At 36.6% G+C, this 14,791-nt stretch overlaps 1 protein-coding gene and 1 long non-coding RNA gene across 3 annotated transcripts in view; both read right to left on the bottom strand.

Moving 5' to 3' along the window:
* Positions 1-1,074: 1,074 nt before the first annotated feature.
* Positions 1,075-14,791, bottom strand: part of LOC104265984 (serine/threonine-protein kinase Nek8-like) — a 22,367-nt gene continuing 8,650 nt past the window's right edge. The window contains exons 12-28 of one of the 2 annotated variants that reach the window (XM_018813013.2): positions 13,439-13,643; positions 12,545-12,683; positions 11,015-11,115; positions 9,984-10,108; positions 9,310-9,397; positions 7,751-7,932; positions 7,078-7,145; positions 6,483-6,579; positions 5,894-6,053; positions 5,207-5,335; positions 4,584-4,639; positions 4,154-4,216; positions 3,921-3,996; positions 3,436-3,544; positions 2,846-2,915; positions 2,332-2,497; positions 1,075-1,431 (exon numbers count right to left, since the gene is read on the bottom strand). In XM_018813013.2, coding sequence (XP_018668558.1) covers positions 1,378-1,431; positions 2,332-2,497; positions 2,846-2,915; positions 3,436-3,544; positions 3,921-3,996; positions 4,154-4,216; positions 4,584-4,639; positions 5,207-5,335; positions 5,894-6,053; positions 6,483-6,579; positions 7,078-7,145; positions 7,751-7,932; positions 9,310-9,397; positions 9,984-10,108; positions 11,015-11,115; positions 12,545-12,683; positions 13,439-13,643 — 1,888 coding nt within the window. In that variant the 3' untranslated portion in view covers positions 1,075-1,377. The remainder of the gene's footprint in view (positions 1,432-2,331; positions 2,498-2,845; positions 2,916-3,435; positions 3,545-3,920; positions 3,997-4,153; positions 4,217-4,583; positions 4,640-5,206; positions 5,336-5,893; positions 6,054-6,482; positions 6,580-7,077; positions 7,146-7,750; positions 7,933-9,309; positions 9,398-9,983; positions 10,109-11,014; positions 11,116-12,544; positions 12,684-13,438; positions 13,644-14,791) is intronic. The other variant, XM_026835466.1, reaches the window with a different exon arrangement.
* LOC113474431 lies at positions 14,277-14,791 on the bottom strand. Its single transcript, XR_003396095.1, has 2 exons — positions 14,748-14,791; positions 14,277-14,362 (listed from the first exon to the last, which is right to left on the bottom strand). It is a non-coding gene; the product is annotated as an uncharacterized LOC113474431 (long non-coding RNA).

Below are 14,791 nucleotides of genomic sequence, written 5' to 3'. Positions count from 1 at the left end.
CAACGGTGGTATCTTATGTCACTTGAGAATGGTGAAGCCTTTATTTATATGAGCGAAAGTTTTAGCATTTCTATGAATGTGTTTCTAGTGTGCAATAAAAACTGAAAAAATCTATTTTATGTAATTAATGTGAAAAATAATAAACAAACCTTTTCATTGCAACACCAGCGCCAGTGCAAAGTTCTAAGAAGATATTTATCACAACTGAGTTGGTGAAGCTCAAATCACTTGAAGGTGTAGCTATGTCACATATAACTTGTATAGACTACTGTGAAGTAAATTGTAAAATACATGATGTATTGGGTCAACTCCGGTATAAATCCCAGGTCCCATGGCGTGCCTTACTGTAGAACCTTACCCATATAGAATAGAACGTGCATATACAATGTTGGGGTAATGGGCCAACTCTGGTATAAATCCCAGGTGCCATGGTGTTTCACTGTAGGACCTCACCCATATAGAATAGAATGGGCATATACAATGTTGGGGTAATGGGCAACTCTGGTCTAAACCCCAGGACCCATGGCGTGCCTCACTGTAGGACCTCACCCATATAGAATAGAATGTGCATATACAATGTTGGGGTAATGGGCCAACTCTGGCTTGAATCCCAGGTTTTCTGTTTTGCATCATAAGACATAGAGATTAGAATCTGTAAAAGTTGATGGACAAAATACAAAACATTGCATATTTTAATATAAACTAAAATGAATACTGAGGTAAAAATGTGCAAATACATTGACGTCATTAACAATGAAATCATAAACTGCTCACAAAAAGTGAAACAAGATAAAAAAGGGCGATCTTATCAATAATGTGAAGAAAAAAGATCAATTGAAAAATGCAGATTGAAAAGGGTTGGAGTAAAAAGCAAAGACGTTTTCAGAAACAATGTAATTGTCATATCTACTAAGTGTAGTAGGGTGGGGTAAGATGGGACACATTTTTATTCTATTTTCTCGTCACATTTGGTAGTAAACAAAGAACATTCAAAGAATTATAAAAACGTATCCTCACGACTCCCGTAGACCGTTGTAATTGTTTGAAACACGATCAAGATATTTGGATATTATGTGCTAAAGGTGTCCCATCTTCCCCCACCCTACTATATATGTACTTTGGATTGTCTTATTGTTTTACTGTGCTGGAAGTGTTATTCCCTTCAAGAATTCTTGGAAAGCATGAAAAGAATTCCCACCATTAGGATAATACTTCAATAGAGGAACACACAGTGTTGCATAGAATGGGATTCTTCTTTAAGCTTTGGTGATTTGAAGATGGTTGAAATATTAAGATTGAATGAATGAATGAAAAAGCTTTATGCTTGTAGCATTGGCTTGAACAAATCAAGAACTTTTAGTTTAAAAACTTCACGGTTTATTGGATGGTGCAAACCTTGCTGCTGGTTGGCCGATCTTGTCTCACTTCCATCTTAAGAAGAAGAGAAGTTTAAAAGTTAAAAGAAAATGATAAAAAAAGTTAACAACTTTTTTTTAAAAAAAGTTCAAAAAACTTTTTTTTAAAAAAAGTTCAAAAAACTTTTTTGTTAAAAGTTCAAAAAACTTTTTTGTTAAAAAAAAATTTAAAAAACTTTTTTTAAAAAAACATTAAAAAACCATTTCGAGGTTACATTGAACCCTAAGTAAGTACAATTCATCAACATTACATTGAATGTAACCTATATATCCTCACCTAGCATGGGTGTCCTATTTTATAGACATATCATGCCCGTTTATGAGTTACTACTAACTGTGAGAATTAGAAACAATTTTTAAATTACTTCTCATAGAAATAATATTACCTGGTGAAGTTCCCCAACTTTATTAACACTAAACTTTTTTATTTTTCAAGCAACAAAAAACACCAATTTGCACTCTAAACATAATTCAACCAATACAGTAGAATTCCGAAACCACTGTAGTAACAATATAAGTTGATGCAAGAATCACCAAGCGTGTTGCAGTTGATTGACAGGTTTCCATAAAAATATCCCATGTTTTCCAAAAACTTTACAAGTACTACTGCAACTGCTCTAAATAGTAAATACTATCGACAACTGAAACTGACTGTAATTTAAAATCTACGCTTCTACTTTGTTTTGCAGTTTAGCATGAAAATGTTTATCGCTACTTTGCATACTAGTTTGCCCTAACCATTTTTTTGGCTTCACCATTATAACAATGTATTTACACCATAGAAGCCAAAACTGTCTTTAAAAATTTACTGTCTAAATATATCCCAGTAAGCTTATACAATGGTGTCCTCTGTCTTTAACACCAGGATGGCATGGTCTTCAAATTGCAAAACTTATTCACCCACAAAGTTACATACCTGTTTTTGTTCAATGCTGTGCAGTTGTTCTTTCAACTTCAATATTTGTTCTTCTTGTTGCATTCTCTCCTTCTCATAAGTCTCTTGTATTGAACGCAACATACTAGCATGCTCTTCTCTCAGTTTTTCAAACTCTTTTTGAGTGGATTTCTTTTCCATTGATAATCTTAAGGGTAGAAAGTTTCAAGTTTTGATTTGTTTATAAGACAACACAGTACAAGTATTCAAAATGAATGAATGTAACTTGCTTATCCTCACATGGCGGGGCAACAACAGTCGTTATAACACGGGTGTTCTGTTTCATACATCTCGTGCCCACTTACAAGTTACTACGTATGTAACTTTGTGGTTGATTAATATTTTTTTGTATGGCCAACAATTTATTCGCAGCTATTGTCCTGCTTAAGAATACACACGCCCACAATAGTAGCAGCATCAAGCCTTGAACGCATACCCTCTGGTCTAGAGGCAACCACCTTAACCCATGAACACAACTATAAACACAATAACCCACCTTTCAACCTCCTTCGCGAGCTTTATCGGACTTCTCGCTGGTGAACGACTTTGGATCGGGCGATTAGGTGCTGGAATATAGTGTTTTTATTGAAATGATTATAAGATTTCTAAGCGTTGAATAAACAAAGAATTAAGACTACATTGTCTTTTTGTATCAGACTAAACTTTAAAACTTCCTGCACGGGATATAATATATGAGAGTTTGAATACAGACATAACTGCAATATATATCATACAATTGTCACGTTAAAACTAAATCATTTCCAGTGTTGTCAGAAGTAAAAAACACTGTAAGAAAAACATATTATACAAACGAGCAGCCAATATACATATTACACTTTTACAAAATTGTTGCTTTGGTTTAAAATAAAACCATCTTCAGTGATGACAGAACTTCAAATGAACACTGTAAAGAAAATGCACACAAAACGAGCAGTACAAACATATCATACAAACGATAGTCTTGCCCAAAGACACACCTACTGTTATAACGATATGGGGGCACATGTATGTATACACCATTATTCCATATGCTAACCAATCAATCTATATCCTGGCTTTGTTGTGCGTGATAAACAACCAACTTACATCGATTCCTCCCCATATATGGATTGTTCATTGATTTGTTCGGTCGAGGTGACGTCTCTCTTGATCGCCCTCGTGTGCCTGTTCCATTTGTTTCCCGTCGTTTTGACGACTGTAGAGTAACATATAGAAAATGGCTATTTTGGTAGGCAAAGGAAATATAAATAATAAAGTATTATTATTGTATTTACTGCTGCCGTACAGCGAGACATTACATCAAGATAGAATTTACATTTAACTGAAAAACACTTATACAATACTTAATAACAACAACAACAGAATATATATAAAGACTGTCATTACCCTGGTATGAGAGGACAAATAGTTCCATTCATTTAATATTATCCACTAAGTTACATACATGGTAACTTTTAAGCTGGCACGAGGTGTATGAAACAGAACACCCGTGTTATTACGACTGTCGTTTTCCCACCACTCGGGGATAAATAAGTTACATTCATTCAATAATGACACCACAATCAACTTACTGATGTAACAGATGACTTGATATGCGACGAATCAGACGAGGAATCCGACTTTGCTGAGTTAAGTTTCTGGCGCTCACTGTTGATACAAACATATATATGACAGCTGTTGTAGAACAGTCTTGGAAGCACAAACTTAAAGGTTAAATTAAACGGGATTCATACTAAGCTACAAACAAGGAATAATGACAAGCACATCACACATGACATGACATAGTAAAGCAACCATAACTTACATCGGGTGTATTCGATAATTATTGGTAGGGCTTCTTCTTGGGGTGGAGTTTCCACTTTTCCATCTAAAAAAATTCATTAATATTAAATCGCTTGAAAAAGTTGTATAAATATTACAATGTATATTACATCCATATTTGCAAACTACTGCGAGTTGCTTCTTATATCTCTTCAGCCATACTTTTAACCAATGCTTTCTCCTTTATCCATATTATGCTCGCTGTATGGCTGATGTCAGGTTATATAAGATAAATGTCCACACCAGAGAGCATATTTTAACGGCGTTGCTCTTAAGGATCTGGTTCTTTGAAAACTTAACCAACAAAAATCAAGTACAGCCAATTGTACAATAAAAGATATATAAACTATATACGAAATAGTAATAAAATAGAGAAACCTCATTGTAAGCAATTATAAAAACATCCTTCTTACCCATCTTTGCCCTTGGACTTCTGTTCCTTGTTCACTGTCTTTGAATTTATCTTGGACTGAAAACAAATATCAACAGCAACAGGTAAAACTTGTTTCATAGGATTGTGTATTATTTCTGCTTCCCCTTTGCTTTAAAAATGTTCGGCGAACAAAATTGCTCCAACCCAGTGGTCACTAATGGGTTGTAGCATCCTAGGTGTTGGGGTAATGTGCCAACTCTGGCCTTAAATTCTTACCCGTGACCATAATCCATACTGTGCCTGTTATTAATAACTTCTGGGTCACCTCTGGGCTAGAGACAATATGGCATGCAACAAGGTTGCTAACCACTGTGTCATAATGCCAATAACTAACTTAACATGGATAAACTTGAATGTTAACTTGGTGGAATACTAAAGTTACATATTGTTGCAGATATTGCAAACAGTTATGGTAATATTTATAAAGAAACCTTACGGTCAGTGGTGCAGCCAGAAAAATAAGGGGGGGGGGGGGGGTATTAATTAAACAATTTTAAAAAAAAAATTTTTTTGATTTTTTTGGGGGGTTTATAAGGTTGCGACCCACCCCCTTGGCTGCGCCACTGCTTACGGCAATAAATAACTTAACATGGTTAAACAAACCTGTTGGATGACGACAGCGTTTTCAAGTTCTTCCCTCAACCAATGGGGCGTCACATCTAACTCGGAAGTATCGGAACTACTCACGTAATCTTCGTCGTTACTACTTTGTGAGTGGTGGAACTGGGGGACCTGGTAGTGGGGGTGTGGTGTTATATGTATATTAAAGAGAAAATATAGGCTATACAATTGAATCAAAATAAAATAATCCAAAGTACAATCAACCACAAAGTAACATACGTGGTAACTTGTAAGCGGGACCCAAGGTGTATGAAACAGAACACCCGTGTTAAAATGAAAGCCATGCAAGGATACAGCAATCTACATTTCAAGCAATGTAGCACTGCTTGTAGTGTTGAATCCTATCAGTTCATTCAATTGAATTTTTAGTCACAAAAATGTTCCCCCGTTTCACACGACCTCAGCCGCATGAGGATAAATGAGATATGTATTAAACCCAAACTTTAAACTATGCATGGTATACCGCGTCTTCATGGACTTTTATTGTCATATATAACACAACCACCCTGCTATAATGTGGTATATAAAAAAGTTTAAAAAAAGTCATATTACCCATCCCAAACTTTAAACTATGCATGGTACTTCGTGTGTTTATAGACTTTTATTGCTATATACCACACACAACCACCCTACCATGTGATATATACCAAAGTTAAACACCCAACCCACCTTTAAACTATGCATTGTACTCCTCGTCTTCATGGACTTCCTCCTCTTCTCTGACGGAGCAACGGGAGCGTTCGTCTCTACGAGGACGAAGAGGTTCTCACGATATGGGATCAGATTCTCAAGGAAGAGAGCGAGCTCTTCTTGGGACTCCTGTCCTCCTCTGCGGATGTAAGATGAACATTTAATTGCAGTAAAGATCATTGTGGTGTCGGAATAGTGAAGGAAATATAGTATTTAGTTTTATTTTTAATAGACAATGGTTTCACACAAAGCAATTTCAGACAGAAGAAGTAAAAAAATCTGGCATTGTGGCTTAGTGGTTAGGCATTTGCATTGTTACTAAATGATTTTAGATTTGATGCTGAAAACTCAAACTGTTGAAGTGATAAGTGAATATGTCCTTGGACAAGACATTTAACGAACGTTGTTCCAACCCAGTGGTCACTAAAGGGTTGTAGCATCCTGGGTGTCCGGGAAATGGGACAACTCTGACCTAAATCTCCCATGGCATACCATGTTATAGGACTTCAACCAGGTATTTAAAACATAAATGTTATGTTTAATAGTTTAAACCATCTATGTAACTTACTGTATATTAAGTATAGGAACTGGCGCTAGTATGGTGCCTGGCAACCTCGAGTCTTTGTTGTTTGTTTGTATCGCGTGGTTTTCCAAGTCTATGGAATCTGTAAGTGTTAGAATGGATGTGAGGAAGAACATGTGAGTTCAAACATAGAAATGATATGTGATATATAGTAGGTTTTGTATGAATACTGGGGAAAAATACACACATATAGTAGGATGGGGGAAGACGGGACACCATTATCACATAATATCTAAATATCCTTATCGTGTTTTAAACAATTAACAATGGTCTATCAGAGTCGTGAGGATAAGATTTTATAATTCTTTAAATGTTGTTTGTTTACTACGGGATGAAAATAGAAAGTAGAATAAATAGGTGTCCCGTCTTCCCCTACCCAACTATAATAGGTCAACAACACACTGGTTCAAACTGCAAAATCTGTTTGTATCTCTAAAAAAATTGGAAATTTAAAAAACAGATTATGTTCTATTACTTCCATGGGGGCATCAGGTATTAGTACTTGGTTCATGCTTCAAAATTAAGCTGGAAAACTTATATGAAAATACAGAAGTGAGTTTATTTATAACTATGGACCCACCGGCCATGTTAAGATCCTGTAGACTTGGTGAGAGGCTTATGCATTCAGATGTTGAATCTGGCTGGCAACTGAATATAAATGAAACTTTAAAATGAATGTAAATACTAATCAATGAAACAATTAATGAAAATAATGAAAAAACGTATCTTACCCGAACCTAACAGCAACTAAATATATGGAACTTTAAAATTAATGTAAATACCAATCATTAAAAATTTAATGAAAATAATGGAAATCTTGAACACTTTTGTAAAATGATAGAGGGACATAAAATGTTACATCTGTTGCAAAGAGTTTGTAATATTTAAGGTTTAAACATATTATATTTTAGTAGAATAGCAAATAAAACAGCAATAATATCATGAGGACAATGGGCCAAACCTGGCCTAAATTCTAGGACCCATGGCATGCCACGCCACAGAACATCACCCATATAGAAAAGGTATTATTATATAGTATTATATAGTAGGGTGGGAGAAGATGGAACACCTTTAACACATAATATCCAAAAATCCTGATCATTTTTTAAACAACTAACAACGGTCTATTTGGAAATCGTGAGAATACAGTTTTATAATTTCTTTGAATATTCTTTATTTACTACCAAATGGGACGAGAAAATAAAATAAAAAGGTGTCCCATCTTCCCCGACCCCACTGTACCATATTCCCACCTTGACATGCTTTTAATACTGAGTGTGCTCGTACTGCTCATATTCCTATGGTGCGCCTTCTTAGATGGAGGTTGCAACAATCCCTGCGATGTCATGTCAAGCGGTCCAAATCTGCTCCCCCAGTATAATACTATGTTATTGGAGGTACCAACTGCAGTGTATGTGTTTCCGCATGCCACAACCTGGGAGATATGAATAAATGTAACTTATTTATCCTCGTGTGGCCGGAAAAACGACAGTCTTTATAACATGGGTGTTCTGTTTCATACACCTCGTGTCCGCTTACAAGTTACCATGTATGTAACTTATTTATCATCACTTGGCCGGAAAACAACAGTTGTTATAACACGGATGTTCTGTTTCATACACCTCGTGCCGGCTTATTAGAGATAAGATAATGTACGTTTATAATTGACCATCGGTATTCTGTTACTTCTGCTTTCTATTCATAATTGAATAGCAGTGATTTACATTATACAGGTTACAGGATGTAGTTTACACCACTGGGGTGTTAAAACATACTGTTGCACTATGCACACTAGTATACGTTCTACTTTATTAAAAATAATAATCAATATGAATTAATGTTTTTGGACCAGAAGAGCAAAATGAGGCCAACATTGCATGAGACCTGTCATTAGCCAACATTGCATTAGACCTGTCATTAGCCAACATTGCATGAGACCTGTCATTAGCCAACATTGCATTAGACCTGTCATTAGCAGTTACTACATTACCAGAATACCAAAAGTTTACAATTACTTTTAGAATGCATGTAATTTATTTGTCCTGGTGTTACAAATTGGCCCTCAGATGAATTACTGTTTTTATACCAAAGCACTTATATTGCATTATGGCCTGTAGCAGTACCAGCATACCAATAGTTTACATGTATTCTAGTTTATTAAAATCTATTATTGATATGTATTGGTTGAAGTGAGTCACACTTTATTAAATATTAAAGAAGATAGTGGAGCAAACGCATATCAAGGGGTAATATACCACTTTTCAACTTATCGGCTGTAACCTGAAAGTGAGTTGCAGTCATAACCTATAGAATAGAATAATATCTATTTGGGGTTATGGGCCAAATTTGATTTAAGTCCCATGGCGTGCCTCACTGTAGGACTTCACCCATATAGAATAGAATGTGCAAATACAATGTTGGGGTAATAGACAATTTTGGTCCAAATCCCAGATCCCATGGTGTGCCTCGCTGTGGGACCCCACCCATATAGAATGTGCATATACAATGTTGGGGTAATAGGCCAACTCTGGTCTAATCCCAGATCCCATGGTGTGCCTCACTGTAGGACCTCACCCATATAGAATAGAATGTGCATATACAATGTTGGGGTAATGGGCCAACTCTGGTCTAAATCTCAGGTCCCATGGTGTGCCTCACTGTAGAACCTCACCCATTTAGAATAGAATGTGCATATACAATGTTGGGGTAATGGACCAACTCTGGTCTAATCCCAGATCCCATGGCGTGCCTCACTGTAGGACCTCACCCATATAGAACACAGGAATATTTACACCAATATGTAAGTACTAACCATAACATCATAATCTTTAATACATTTCACTAAATAAGGAGAAGTCCTGAGTTTGTTGTCTCCAGTTCCCATCTGGCCTTCCTTGTTGCTGAGGATAAAGTTATGTTCGTAAATATAAACAAATAATGGTCATCTATGATTTATATATAAAGATATAAGGTTGTATAATATTGATATAATTGTTTGTATATATAAAGACACAATCACTTTGGCTCAGTGGTGAGGTTTGCATCACAACCAAAGTAACTACCGATATGTGCAAGTACCCTTGGTCAAGACACTTAACGAACATTGCTACAACCCAGTGGTCACTAATGCATTGTGTCATTTTAGGTGCCGTTGGGTAATTCTTACACATGCAGAATCAAATAAAACAAACAAAAAAGGAATCAATAAAGGTACTGTTATACAAAAATAACCCACATAAAGGCCTGGTTATAAACACCCAAAAGTCGATATTTTTTATCTAGTTTCCAGATGTTTGCAAATATAAATATATTTATTATAGATACACTATATATTAATTATATAATATATTAATTATAGATACACTGGTATTTTTCAACTAGTTTCTACATGTTTACAAACATATATATATAGGCAGGTTTATCTAAGTATATATACGTATTTATGTTTATATACATAATGGTATTTCCATATAGTTCCACACCCACCTTCCAAGCATTAATACTTGGTTGGATTCGGTGAGCACCGTCGTATGATGTCGTCCCATGGCCACGTCTACAACTCCTTTGATAGATTTAACGACTGTTGGTGTTTTCCTGCATTCCACTTCAGTCTGTGGGAAGTAATGGATATTATAAAGTTCGTTAACAGAATTAAATTCATGTCATATTTTTCTATTTTACTTAAATGTTATGTTAAATTTTCAGACTTACGCTTTTTTCTTTTTTAAAAAACTTGATTACTGGTTTTTTAAAACACATTTTTTTAGCTTCAGTGTAAATATAACAGCCAACAGTCCATATATAGGACACAATTGTCATTGAATTAAATGGATGTTTTGTATAAATAGGGGAACAGGTGCACCCTAAACACCCTTAAATCGGTGCCCCTCAGGCCAGAGTACAAAAGCCAAGACGTTAGGATTTACATTGGCAAACATTAAGGTGTTTGGTAAGTAGTTTCTTTGACACCAAACCAATATTAGCGTCAGCATAAATTGGGCCAACAGAATCTATTAAACAGAAGCAGAGAGATATGACCATAGGCGCCAAACCTGGGGTGGTAGGGTGGGCAAGCTTACCCTAGAATTTTCTACACTGCATTAATCAGTAAACATTACAACCAATAATTTTGGTGGTTTTATAGAAATATTCATATAACTATCTGCCTTTCATTGAGCCGACTCTGGCCTAAATCTCAGGTGTAGTGGTAGATGTTTAAGATATTATAATTAAGTGCGAGGTGTATGAAACAGAACACTTATGTTATAACGACTGTTGTTGGCCCGTTACGTGAGAATAAACAAGTAACATACGTGGTAACTTGCAAGCAGGTACGAGGTGTAGAAAAAAGAACAACCTTGTTATAACGCCTGTCACTGGCCCTTTACGCGAGGATAAACATACGTGGTAACTCGTAAGCAGGTACAAGGTGTATGCAACAGAACAACCTTGTTATAACGACTGTTGTTTTCCGGCCACCAAGGATAAACAAGTTACATACATTCATGTTTACCAACCTTTTTCAATCTGTTGTTAAACATCATGATAAAACCAGTTCTCTCATTCAATCCAAGTTTATTGTATTGGTTGTTTCCACATGCAAGCAATGTACCAACATCTGTGGTAAGGTAAAGCTTATGTAATTACGAACCAAAGCATACATCACTAATATTCTTAATCTTTATAGCACTTTCAGTAGTCCTGCACTTGTACCAATCTACTTGCTAAATGCACTACTTTTCTTACAACACATTTTAAGTATGAAAAACAAATCAGTTTTTTTATATAGGTTTATTGTTAAAACCTAGTAGAAAAAAGGAGGACAAAAACAATCCCACCAAGTAATAAACGTGGCAACTCATAAGCAGGCAAGAATGAAACAGAACACCCGTGTTATAACGACTGTCATTGCCCCACCATGCGAGGATAAATAAGTTACATACGTAGCAACTCATAAGCAGGCATGAAACAGAGGGCACGAGGTGTATGGAACAAAACACCCGTGTTATAACGACTGTCGTTGCCCGTCATTCGAGAATAAAGTAAGTTACATACGTGGCAACTCATAAGCAGGCATGAAACAGAGGGCACAGGTGTATGAACAAAACACCCGTGTTATAACGACTGTCGTTGCCTGCATTCGAGAATAAATAAGTTACATACGTGGCAACTCATAAGCAGGCACGAAGAAAAAACACCCGTGTTATAACGACTGTCGTTGCCCGCCATTCGAGAATAAATAAGTTACATACGTGGCAACTCATAAGCAGGCACGAATGAAACAAAACACCCGTGTTATAACGACTGTCGTTGCCCGCCATTCGAGAATAAAGTAAGTTACATACGTGGCAACTCATAAGCAGGCACGAATAAAACAAAACACCCGTGTTATAACGACTGTCGTTGCCCGCCATGCGAGGATAAATAAGTTACATACGTGGTAACTCATAAGCAGGCACGAATGAAACAAAACACCGTGTTATAACGACTGTCATTGCCCGTCATGCGAGGATAAAGTAAGTTACATACGTGGTAACTCATAAGCAGGCACGAATAAAACAAAACACCCGTGTTATAACGACTGTCATTGCCCCACCATTCGAGGATAAATAAGTTACATACGTGGCAACTCATAAGCAGGCACGAATGAAACAGAACACCCGTGTTATAACGACTGTCATTGCCCCACCATGCGAGGATAAATAAGTTACATACGTGGTAACTCATAAGCAGGCACGAATGAAACAAAACACCCGTGTTATAACGACTGTCGTTGCCCCACCATGCGAGGATAAATAAGTTACATACGTGGTAACTCATAAGCAGGCACGAATGAAACAGAACACCCGTGTTATAACGACTGTCGTTGCCCCACCATGCGAGGATAAATAAGTTCCATACGTGGTAACTTATAAGCAGGCACAAAATGTATGAAACAGAATACACTTGTTATAACGACTGTCGTTGCCCCACCATGCGAGGATAAACAAGCAACATGCATTCGTCCAACACATAAAACCATAATCTTCATCTCAACACCTTCCCACCTGTTATGAACATCGTCCCATCATGCCCGCATCTTACATCTCTTATAGCTTGGTTGATTGCAACTCTATGTGGTTCAATACAATGATCATCATGGCCCGTACCAAGTCGCCCCTGACTCCCGCACCCCCATGCGTATATCTAGTGATTAGTGAAGGTATTAAGTATATATGATAGGGTGGGGGAAGATGGGACACCTTTTCATTCTATTTTTTCGCCCCATTTAGTAGTAAACAAAGAAAATTCAAACAATTATAAAACCGTATCCTCACGAATCCCATAGTCCGTTGTTAATTGTTTAAAACCTGATCAGAATATTAAGATATTATGTACTAAAGATGTCCCATCTTCCCCATTCTACTACACATAAGCATCACAATGCATGGGCTTGGTTTATGGTTATAAGTATTCATTAAGAATGCTATTTTGCCCTCTATATGTCGTAAGCAAAATGTAGTAAAACTTTGCTTGTATAAAGTTGGATACAGAACTTGTAACCACCCAGAAAACATTGAGATTGAGTTTATAAGTATGAGTTGTATGTTGTGCATCACATAATATTCAAATATCCGGATTATGTTTTAATCAAATAACAACGGTCTATGGGAGTCGTCAGGATACAGTTTTACAATTCTTTGAGTGTTTTTTGTTAACTACTAAACGGGACAAGTAAATAGAGTGAAACGGTGTCCTTTCTTCTCCCACCCTACAATATCTACGCCACATGGTGCGAAAAATATACATCTGACTGCGATACCTTGTTGCACAAAGGACTTACATGGGCTTCCGGGGGGTTGGGGTAATGGGCCAAATCTGGCCTAAATTCCAAGCCCTTGACAAGGACCTCAACCATAAAAAATCAAAAAACATATATATATAAACCACCCGTGACCCACCTCTCCCTCACTACTTAGCGCCACCACGTGGGCGTCTCCGCATGCAACAGTAGATACATCCACCGACAACAGCGGTTCCACCATGCTTGGTCGTGTGGTGCTGCTTAAGTTGCCTTGACCCAAACATCCTTGGCTACCATCACCACAAGTTAGTAAGATGCCGTTGTCCGTTACAAATACGCTAAAATTTGACCCACAACTCGTACTATTAAATGAAATATAAAAATTTAGTTTAAAAAAAACGCTTAAAATGATTATTGTGTCTTATATATATATATATATAGACTGTGTCTAATAAAATGTAAATAAAACTAAACTTGGATTTAGTTTTAAATCGAAATGTTTAAAAATGAAGATTATGTGTCATGTATATTCACCCCGGTTCGATGCTCGACGGCGATACTAAAACTGATCGGCTTATGCGTCCTTGGGCAAGACACTTACCGGACATTACTCCAACCTAGCTGTCACTAATGGGTTGTCCAAATTGTAAGCCATATCAAATAAAAACCATACACAAAGTTGAAAAGTATGGTAACTCGTAAGCACACGAGGATAAAAAATGGTGCCAATATTACGCGTCCGACTGCGATGCGGTGTCATGACACTGGTCTTTCAGGGTATTGGGGTAATGGGCCAAATAAAAATCCCAGGTCCTTGACAAAGACCTCACCCATAAAGAATAAAATAAAATAAACCAACAAATATTCTAAATAATGTTCTAAACACACACCCACCCATGAGCCAAGGTAAGTCACCCACCACCATACCCCTGGTAAAGTCAGCAACCGTTACTTTATCAAACCGACGGCAGGAAAGAAACCTTTCCAGGTTTTTAAGGAAAACTGAACGGTTGTGTTTTGTTCCCCAAATTAAATGAATGGGAAACGTTTTCTTTATGGCTGATCGTAGAAATAAGAAAACCTGGAAAAAATATTCAGAAATAGAAATACTTTTCTTTTCGTTGTATTTCCCATCTTCTTGTAACTTGTATAAATTATAGGATATAAACCTGGTCTATTTTTATATTTTGTAAATATTAACTTGGACGGCCCATTAGTGGCCACTAGGTTGGAGCAATTGCCCTTAATACCCACTTTTATGTGCGTAAGTACTCGCAAAAACAAAGTTAACACGGATCGCTATTCGTATTAACTTTTTACCATGCAAAAAGGGTAATAGTGTCTTGCCAAAGGACACATACACCCACAATGGTAGCAGCTTCAAGAATTGAACCCATTTCCTCTGGTCTAGAGGTGAGGGCTCAAACCACTACACTGGGAATATGAATAAAATAAATAAATCGAACCTGATGAGTTGGTGTGTAATGTTGTAACATCTTCGAAATATGTT

This window comes from Ciona intestinalis, chromosome 8 (genome assembly GCF_000224145.3).
Source record: "Ciona intestinalis chromosome 8, KH, whole genome shotgun sequence".
In the NCBI taxonomy this organism is placed as follows: Eukaryota; Metazoa; Chordata; class Ascidiacea; order Phlebobranchia; family Cionidae; genus Ciona; species Ciona intestinalis.
This window is presented reverse-complemented; position numbering and strand designations above follow the sequence as displayed.